The sequence below is a fragment of the Nannospalax galili genome, unplaced genomic scaffold (genome assembly GCF_000622305.1).
Source record: "Nannospalax galili isolate Female #2095 unplaced genomic scaffold, S.galili_v1.0 scaffold484, whole genome shotgun sequence".
NCBI lineage: Eukaryota > Metazoa > Chordata > Mammalia > Rodentia > Spalacidae > Nannospalax > Nannospalax galili.
The window spans coordinates 387,172-397,205 of NW_008350788.1; the positions used below are offsets into that span (position 1 = coordinate 387,172).

The following is a 10,034-nucleotide window of genomic DNA, read 5'->3' on the forward strand; positions in this document are numbered from 1 at the left end:
GTGTATGAATGTACTGCCTGCATGTAGTTAGGTATACCTGTGTTGTGCAATGCCCATGGAGGTCAGAGAGGGTGTTGGATCCCCTGGAACTGGAGTTACAGATGATTGTTAGCTGCTATGTGGGTGCTGGGAATTGAACCCGAGTCCTCTGCAAAAGAGACCAGTGAGTGCTCTTAACTGCTAAGCCATCTCTCCAACCCCAGTTCCTATATTTTTAAAGAAAACTCAGAGTAGGTCATTTCAGTTAAGGTTATCAAGGAGAAGGAATGTGCCTATAGCCCAGTACCTTTGTGTATGTATATGTGGTGTAATCCCTGATATTTTAGATCTGATGATTTCAAAGGACTCAAAAAACATCTTTAGGAGCCAAGGAAGATGGATCAACAGGTAAAAGCACTTGCCAAGTAAGCTTGATGCCCTGGGTTCAATCCTCAGAACCCACATTACAAGCTGGATGTAGGAAGCTTGTAGGCTAGCTAGCCTAGAATACAGAGCATAGTAGCAGAAATAAGAGAGACTGCTTCAACAAGGTTGGAGGAGAGAACTGGCTCCTGAAAAGTTGTCCATTGTGGTCAACATCAGAACTGACTGAGGAATAACCGTAAAATTCCTACATCATGATTTGTGTGTGCGCACATGTGTATTTCAGAGGCTAGTTTTTAGTTTGATTAGATGTTACTCATAATTTGGATGGTGTCACAGGTTGGGTTCTTGGGAAGCTGACTCTGAGATATCAATTATCTTATGAGACATTTTATTAGAGAGTGCTCTTGGGATCCACATCTATGGAATGGAGGGCAATACAAGGTTGGGCAGAGGGGGAGGCTGATTTGCATGGACATCTCAGCCTGTTACACAGGAAACTTTGGAGTAGGAATGACCCTTTAGAGATGTCCCAAATCTGGATATTTAGGAAATACAGTTGGGGCTTTACACTACTCAGCTCCTGTCATTGTTACACAATAGTTTCTGACTGACCCTACCCTGGTAGAAAGCAAGTGCTGGGGCAAGACGTGTTCTGGGTCTCCTTAAGGAGGCCAGTGGCTATAGCCTTTTGGCAGCTCCCCCAGCAGAAAGTCCTTCATTCCTAAAGAGACATTTAGTTCAGGTATGTCACAGGAAGCAACTTGCAAACTTAGGAGTTTTAAAATACAAGATTCTCATCATCAAAGCAGAGATGAAAGATGACTTGAGCAAAAATCATAGCATTTCATCATTAGCATTCTTTCTTTGTTTCTGTTTTTTGAGATACAGTGTGGCTCAGGCTACCTGGAACTTGCTGTGATCCCACTGCCTCGGCAGTAATTGTGTGCTGCCATACCTGGCTTCTTATTGGTTATCAGCTTTTAAATATTTAATTTTATTTTTTTGACACTTGGTCTTACTATGTTGTCCTGGCTGTCCTGAACTTCCTATGTAAAGTAGGCTGGACTTCAACATGCATCCATTTTGCCTTTGCCTCCCAAATGCTGGGATTATAGATTACATGTGTGCACCGTTATGTGCAGCTGATTATCACCATTTAAAAAATTACTTATTTAATTTTTTGAGACAGGGTCTCAGTGTTGGTCTGGAATTCATTATGTAGACACAGGTGGTCCTGAACTGATAGAGATTCCCCTGCTTCCATCTCCCAAGTGCTAGAATTAAAGGCATACACCATCATGCATGGTTATTTAAAATTCTTTTTATTTATTATTTATGTGTTTGCATACTCATGTGCATATATTGTGGCACATTTGTGAATGTCAGAGGGCAACTTTATGGAGTCAGTTTTCTTCTTCACCTTTACTTGGGTTCTGAGGATTGAGTTCAGGTGGTCAGGCTTGCTGCTTTTGACACCTTGTGCGTTCACCATCTGAGCCATCTTGGCCCCATGATTGTCATCTTTTTTTGGGTATTTTTGAGACAGGGTCTCCCTGTAGCCCCAGCTGTCCTGGAACTCGCTATGTAGACCAGGCTGGCCTTGAACTCACAGAGATCAGCCTGCCTCTGCCTCCTGAGTGCTGGGTTAAAGGTGTACAGCACCACACCTGGTGTAGGAGCCTGACTTTAAAAAAAAAAATTATTTATTTATTTTTAAAAACATTTCATTATTTTTATTTTATGTGTATGCATGCATTGCCTGCATGTAGGTAAGTGCACCCGTGTCATGCAATGCCCACGGAGGACAGAAGAGGCTTTTGGATCCCCTGGAAATGGAGTTAGCTGCCATGTGGGTGCTGGGATTCGAACCTGGGTCTTCTTCAAGAACAGTGTTCTTAACTGCTGAGCCATCTCTCCAGCCCCTTTATTATTATTTTTATTTTGTGTGTATGCGTGTATTGCCTGCATGTATGTAAGTGCACTCATGTCGTGTGATGCCCACGGAGGTCAAAAGATGATGTCGGATCCCTTGGAACTGGAGTTACCGGCAGTCGTTAGCTGCCATGTGGGTTCTGGGATTCGAACTCAAGTCTTCTGCAAGAACAGCCAGTGTTCTTAAACACTGAACCATCTCTCCAACTGCAGGAGCCTGACTTTTTTTTTTTTTTTGTCTTTTTTGAGACAGGGTCTCCTTGTAGCCCCAGCTGTCCTGGAACTCACTATGTAGACCAGGCTGGCCTCGAACACACAAAGATCTGTTTGCCTCTGCCTCCCAAGTGCTGGGATTAAAGGCGTGCGCCACCACACCCAGCCAGGAGTGACAGGTTGAAATAGAGGTATATAGAACTCTGTAGGGCTGGGATGTGGCTCAGTGGTAGAGTGCCTGCCTTGAATGCACAAGGCCCTGACTACAGAAAACAAAGTAAGCACTCTTAACAAGGAGGTCAGAGTGGGTGGGGGCAACATAAAGGACTTAGGAGGCCATCCAGTTCAAATGCCTCACATCCTCACATTTCAAATGAGGCAAGTATGTGCTTGTAGCCCTACAGAATTTTCTGTCACTAGTTTGCCTAGGTAGACTTGGGCTTTGTCTGTGAACCCTGATACTTCTGCCCCATGTTATTTAAGTAGCCCCTGGCTCCTCATTCCTCCACCCCCACCCACCCTCTTTTCTTTTCTCTCTCCATTTGGCAAGCAGGAGATTCTCATGAGGTGATCTGAGCCCAGATCTGTTCCTTGCCCCACCTCACCACCTGCAAGTCCTCATGTAAAAATAGGATAACAACATTTGTCCTGCTTATGTCATGCTTCCAGCACCAAACAATGTAGTGTATCACAAAATGCTTTAAAAAACAGCTAATAGAGAGCTGGGCATGGTGGCGCACACCTGTGATCCCAGCACTCGGGAGGCAGAGGTAGGCAGATCTCTGTGAGTTCGAGGCCAGCCTGGTCTACATAGTGAGTTCCAGGATAGCTGGGGCTACAGGGAGACCGTCTCAAAAAGACCAAAAAGAAAATAGCAACAACAACAAAAAATCCCCAGCTAATGCTCTACAAATGTCAAACAGAAGTATTATCTTCATTACTGCTCCTCCCTTCCCCTCCCTACCTTGCCTCCAGCTTGCTGGCCACCTTCCAGAATCATATCCAGAAGTGACTGCAATGTTTCCTTGAGAATCTTCCTCTGAACCATGAAATGTCATTCTGGAAGCTCCCTTTGGAGCAGTAGGAATTTAATTAGGTTATTGGGAATCATAGAGGAAACCATTAAAAATGAAAGAAGCTGTATTTGAAAGAAGTGTTTTATTTCTATTGATAGAAGTACTGACTTGCTGTTGTAACAAAGCAATTAAAGATGTTTAGGATGCTAGTCAGAGACTGAGAGCCCAGCTGAGAGGAGCTTGACTTTCCCTTTACCATAGGATGACAGCCTCATCTGCTGGCTGTCCATGAAGACTCTGTTCCCTTCTGATGGGTTCCTCTCTTTCTTTCTCAGGCTCCCTGGTACAAGGCAAAGGTTCAGTGTACACATCTCAACCTAACGTGAAAGTTCCTGAGAATAGTCGTAAGTGGGGTGGGACTGTGGTGAGTGAGCAGGGTGGGTGTTAGGGTTGGGGCCTGGAGGACACAGCCCAGGCTGTGGTTTGGGGCTGTTCCCTACTTTCTCTGCTTACTGCTTGTCTTCCTTTCTCTCATTTTGATCCTGTCTGCAGCTGTCACGTTGTCCTGCACCTACTCTGGCTTTACCTCTCCCCGGGTGGAATGGAAGTTCGTCCAAGGTGACACCACCAGCCTTGTTTGCTATAACAGCCAGATCACAGGTGAGTTGCCTGCTTCCTTCCTGATTGCTGAAGTTCTGGAGGAATTGAACCTCCTCTCCCACCTGGATTCTAAAGGTGGGGACACACCCTTGGAACTCAAGGCTCCATGGTCTTCCCATTCCTTATTGTGAAGAGGAAGGAGGCAACCATGTAGCCTGGGTGCCCTCTTTTCCTCTTAGCTCTCCGGTTACACTGTTTCTTCTGCCTCTGTTTCCATCTCCTGGTAGCTTCCTATGCAGACCGTGTTACCTTCTCACCAAATGGCATCACATTCCAATCTGTGACCCGGAAAGACACTGGGGCATATACTTGTATGGTCTCTGAGGAAGGTGGTAACAACTATGGGGAGGTCAGCATCCAGCTAACTGTGCTTGGTATGTACCATGTGACTTTGTGTGAACCTGAAATCAGTTACTTCTCTGAACCTGATAGTAGACTCTGTTAAGCTTTAGAGCTCCTGACTGGTGAGAATGCCTGTGGACAGAGGTATTCAGAGTCATCCCCCAACAGAGAAGGAGGGGATAAGCCCTGGGTTAGGTGGAAATTAAGGGCAGTAGGGCGGGTACCTGGAGCTGATTGGATGGTGGTGTCTTCCCAGTTTCTGACTTGCACTCATGTAGCCCTCTTTGCCCTTGTGTTCAGAACCTTTTTCCTTCTTTCCCTCCTTAGTGCCTCCATCCAAGCCTACGGTCAATATCCCATCCTCTCTCACCATTGGGAACCGGGCAGTGCTGACCTGCTTGGAGCAAGATGGCTCCCCACCTTCTGAATATTCCTGGTTCAGGGATGGGATAGATATGCTTACGGATGCCAAGAAAACCCGTACCTTTTTCAACTCTTCCTACACTGTCAATCCAAAGACCGGGGAGCTGGTATGGAAGGGGAGGGGTGAGTGATGGGTCTGGGGACAGTGATAGGACCCCTGAAGGTAGAGAGGAAGAAGAAACAAAGGTAACTTGGAGTTAGGATCAGGGACATAGCAGGGTAGCTGCTCCACTTGTTCCAACAAGAAGACAGATTGTTTTCTTCCTTCCAGATCTTTGATCCTGTAACAGCCTTTGATACTGGTGACTATTCGTGTCAGGCACAGAATGGGTATGGGACACCAGCGATGTCTGAAACTGTACGCATGGAAGCTGGTGAGTGAGAATGTGGCAACGGCCTGAGCTCATAGCTGGGGTGGTGATCAGAGTCTGCTTTTCATCTGGTTATTGATAGCATTGTCATTACCACAATTGCATATTGACCTGACCTCTCATTTGTGTCCCACAGTGGAGCTGAATGTGGGGGGCATCGTGGCAGCTGTCCTAGTAACACTGATTCTCCTTGGAGTCTTGATTTTTGGCATCTGGTTTGCCTATAGCCGAGGATACTTTGAAAGTAAGTATTTCCCGTTGGAAGCTTGTTTGTGGATGATAGCCCATGCTGGCCTGAAACTTTGGTCTCCAACATGCAGTGATCCTCCTGCCTCAGCCTTCTGAGTGCTGAGATTATAGGCATGTGCTACCACACCCAGCTGGGGGTTCCTTTGTATTGTCCCCACTCCAAGGCATAGTTTGTGGGTGCCATCAAAGTATGGGTGCCCCATGTGTGGTACCATCCCTCCCAGGAATGTGGATAACTTAATCTAGCCGATATCAAGTACCACATACTACTTCCTGCCCTTTCATGCCATGCTGGATTCTATCCCGATGAACTATCCTTTTTATTTCTTTCAGGAACAAAGAAAGGGTGAGTGAGGTGCTGTTCCGGGTTCTCCAAGGATAAGAACATGGATACATGTGGTTTGATGCTGAGATGAGCCCTGGGGCTTGGAGTGGGATTGGAAGTGGAAAAACCGTCTTGGAGGGCATGGCAGCTGGATTTCTACCCCTGTTTGCCCTGAACTTGTCCTGTCTCCTGCCCCCACCTTCCTACTGAGCATTCAGTACTTCTGTCAAATTCTTCCTCTGGCCCCTAAAATTGGCAAGGATAGGTTCACAACTAGGGACTGAGAGCCTCCAATTTCTTGTTTGCCCACAGGACTTCATCAAGTAAGAAGGTGATTTACAGCCAGCCTAGTGCTCGAAGTGAGGTAAGTGTGCCTGCCTTGAGGAAGCACGGCCTTCTGGAACCAGTGAAAGTTTCTAGCCTGTTTGTGTGTTCTGGGGAGTTGTTACTAAAACAAGACTCTAGAGTTGACTGGATACTTTATTTCCCCAGGGGGAATTCAAACAGACCTCATCATTCCTGGTGTGACCTGCTTGCAGCTCATCTCCTGCCCTCGGCTTACCTTACTCAGGTGCTACAGACTCCAGCCCCTCATGTCTGTAGTCTCACACGATGCCTTGATTGTCTCGTAGACCCCACAGGATCCCTCACTTTTATTTTAGCTAGGATATGATTTTAACAACATCAACTTCCACACCTTCCTCTTTCCTACCCCCCCCCCTCGCCCACTGCTGTGTGGCCTGAGACTAAAGTTTTCATTCCAATTCCCTCCGTGGGAATGCACAGGAGTCCTAGAGTAAACAGCAAGAGTGGTCAGGCTCTCAGGAATCTGAAACTAGTACCTGCTGGCTGCAGTGGCCTTTGAGGAAGGATTTTAAGCCTCATCTCTCCTGAAGTGGACTGGTGCCGCCGCCTGCTCTGGAGTGGGGACTGGAGAAAGTGGCTGAGCAGTTTGATGAAGACTGAAGCGTTTGATGAAGACATCAACTCTTCAGTCTCTGGAACCTACTCTCCTATCTCACAAAAAGTGCCACTGGGATCCTCCTGAATACAAGCAGATCAATACTATGTCCATTCGTGGTGGGAGAGCTTAGTAGACTCCTGGGAGACTTGGAGTGAAAAGGACTGAAACCACTGATTTAAAGAATAGAAAGCTGAAATGGTAGCCGTCAGTCATTCTTCCCTTGCCTGGAACAACTGGACAGACCCTTTAAGATATCTGTGCTGTGAGGATGTGTGTGCTTTAGCTTTGTCTTTTTGTTGGGTTGTGTGTGTGTGTGTGTGTGTGTGTGTGTGTGTGTGTGTGTATATATGTGTGTGTGTGTTCTTAGCTATATGCTGAAATTGGATTTTGTATGGGAGGGCTTCTTAGGTCTTTGATAAGATTGTGTTTCTGTGTATTTGTATTAGCCAGATGTTACTGGAAATAAAAACTTGGTTTGTCAAATCTTCTTTTTATGAAAAGTAGGAGAATGGGATCTTTGAGCCCTGAGCTCCTTTATATTATATAAACAGCAAAATGTCTGCAGGCCCTGCTTTCTCTGTGGGTAGTCCCCAGGACCCTGTCGTGATGCTCCAGATTCGTCATTCAAGGCAAAGCTTTCAGGCTTCAGAACCTGATTCCACAGCCTCCCATAGCCAGGATGAAGCTGGTGCTGTGCTTGGGGGCAGGGAGGTGGGTTCAGGGAGTATAGTCAAGTGAGGGGAGAAAGGGCCTGCCCACCCACCTGCCCAGAGGAGTGCATTAATGGACATCTCTAAAGCTTCAAGGGGGAATTTCTCAGATCATTTGAAGAAGTACTTTAATAACTTAAAGTAGCAACTGTATTTAGTGAGTGGAGTTCTGGAGAAGATATTTTGAGACAGGAGCAGAGTTTGGTGGTCATGGTTCTTCCCCTTTAAACCTCTTTATGCCTTTAAAAAACTAAGCAATCACTTAAGGGCCATGCAGCATAAAACAATTTCTAGAGGAAATAAAATCCAGTTACATAAAAGAAACTTATGGAACGGTTCAGTAAAGATAAAACTTTTTCAAGTATGTTTTAGTTTTTTGTCGTGATTGGAGGATGGAGGTGGGCTGAGGGAGGTGGGAGTGGATTAAAGGCCATGAGTTGATTTGTGGCCCCTGTGAGTTTGAGATAAATATTTCCCTCAGCTGATTGCAGTATGAGTCAGTTAATAATCTTGAAGTTTATCTTTCTACTTAACATCTCTTTGGAATTGTGAAATACCATGTTTGCTTTCATTTTACAATGTTAAAGCTAATTTTTGTAATAAATGTTTATTTTTCACATTGATTTTGTTTAAATCCCTAAAATTCTACATTAGGAGAATGGAGGCCCCTGTTCTAGGAATGCAGCTCAGTTAGTAGAGTGCTTTATCTAGCATGCTAGAAGCCCTGAGTTTAATCCTCAGCATTGCATAAAATTGGGCATGGTTGTGCACATCTGTAATCCTAGTCCTTGGGTGGTGGAGGCAGGAGGATCAGGAGCTCAAGGTCATCCTCAGCTAAATAAGTGTGAGGCCAGCTTGGGCTACACGCACACACAAAAATAGAGTTGAGCACTCAAAATCTTCCTACTAGTCTTGTTATTTGAGATTAAGGATGTCTTTCCATTCCTGATAGCTATATTTTAAATTATTATTGTTTTAAAATTTTTATTTTATGTGTATGAGTATATTGCCTGCATGTATGTAAGTGTATCCGTGTTCTTCATTGCTCATGGAGGTCAGAAGAGGGTGTCAAGTCCCCAGGAACTGAAGTTATGGAGGGTTGTTAGTTGTCATGTGGTTGCTGGGAATCAAACCCAGGTCCTCTGCAAGAGCAGCCAATGCTCTTAACTACTAAGCTGTCTATCCAACCCCTTAAAATTACTTTTAATTCCATGTGTGTATGTGAGAGTACAGCTGCCTACAGAAGCCATAAGAGGGGCTGGAGTTACAGATAGCACCTGATGTGGGTGCTAGAACCAAACTGTGGTCCTTTGGAAGAGCAGCTAGCGCTCTTAACTGATAGGCCACCTCTCTGGCCCCTGAAAGTTACATTTTATTCTATTTAGAAAAAAAATTTTTTTTCTTTGAGACAGGGTCTCACTGTGTAGCCTTGGCTGGCTCAATTTGCTAAGTAGACCAGACTGACCTCGAAGTCACAGAGACCTGCCTCCTAAGTGCTAGATGAAGGCATGTACAACCATGCCTAGTGATACCTACAATTTAATTTAGGTCTTTTCATTGGGTTGTACTTGAATAAGAGTGACCCAGAAATTGCTGGTATGTTAGGAGAGGTTTGGGAATAGAGGATGGAGCCAATTTCATGGCTACTGGAATAGAGTATCAAGGTTGTATTTGCTTTTTGTCTTTTTTTCTTCTTTTTCTTGTCAAGGTATATAAGGTGATGGTTTGACATAATTGCCACAATCAAATGAACAGATCTAGGGTTTGTGTGTGCTTCATTCAGTAGTGAAATGCTTGTCTAGCATTTGTGAGACTGGGTTTGATCTCCAGCAAAGGAAAAGAAGAAAAATGAACAGGTTTCTCATAACCCCTGCTGTACTTTAGATTTCTAAAACTTGCTTTGACCAACATAGCTGTTTCTCTTATATACATACATATATATTTGCCTTTTTTTTTTTTTGAGACAGGGTCTCCCTGTAGCCCCAGCTGGCCTGGAACTCACTAGGGAGACCAAGCTGGCCTCGGACTCACAAAGATCCCCCTGCCTCTGCCTCCCGAGTGCTGGGATTAAAGGGATGTACCACCACACCCAGCTTGCCTATTTTTAAAAAAATAATTTTTATTTTATGTGTATGAACGTATTGCCTACTGTAAGTGCACTCATGCCATACAATGCCCACAGAAGGAAGAGGAAGGTGTCAGATCCCCTGGGGAGTTACAGCCGCCATGTGGTTGCTGGGAATCAAACCTGGATCTTCCGCAAGAGCAGCTAGTGCTCTTAACTGCTGAGCCATCTCTCCAGTCCCAGCTGTTTCTCTTAACAGGATCTGCAGATTTGCCAAGGTTTAAAAGTAGAAGAAAATGGAGCTATTGTGAATGAGGTGACGCATAGAGAGTTCTAGGCCAGCAGTGGCTATTGGGAGACCCAGCCTCAAAAAGAAATAACAGTATAATTTACGTCCT

General features: G+C 45.1%; 1 protein-coding gene across 1 annotated transcript in view; it reads left to right on the forward strand.

Moving 5' to 3' along the window:
* Positions 1 to 7,935, forward strand: part of F11r (F11 receptor) — a 28,055-nt gene extending 20,120 nt beyond the window's left edge. The window contains exons 2-10 of the mRNA XM_008848022.3: positions 3,863 to 3,931; positions 4,080 to 4,187; positions 4,415 to 4,561; positions 4,857 to 5,059; positions 5,224 to 5,326; positions 5,460 to 5,567; positions 5,906 to 5,918; positions 6,210 to 6,261; positions 6,390 to 7,935. Coding sequence (XP_008846244.1) covers positions 3,863 to 3,931; positions 4,080 to 4,187; positions 4,415 to 4,561; positions 4,857 to 5,059; positions 5,224 to 5,326; positions 5,460 to 5,567; positions 5,906 to 5,918; positions 6,210 to 6,261; positions 6,390 to 6,425 — 839 coding nt within the window. The 3' untranslated portion in view covers positions 6,426 to 7,935. The remainder of the gene's footprint in view (positions 1 to 3,862; positions 3,932 to 4,079; positions 4,188 to 4,414; positions 4,562 to 4,856; positions 5,060 to 5,223; positions 5,327 to 5,459; positions 5,568 to 5,905; positions 5,919 to 6,209; positions 6,262 to 6,389) is intronic.
* Positions 7,936 to 10,034: the final 2,099 nt, after the last annotated feature.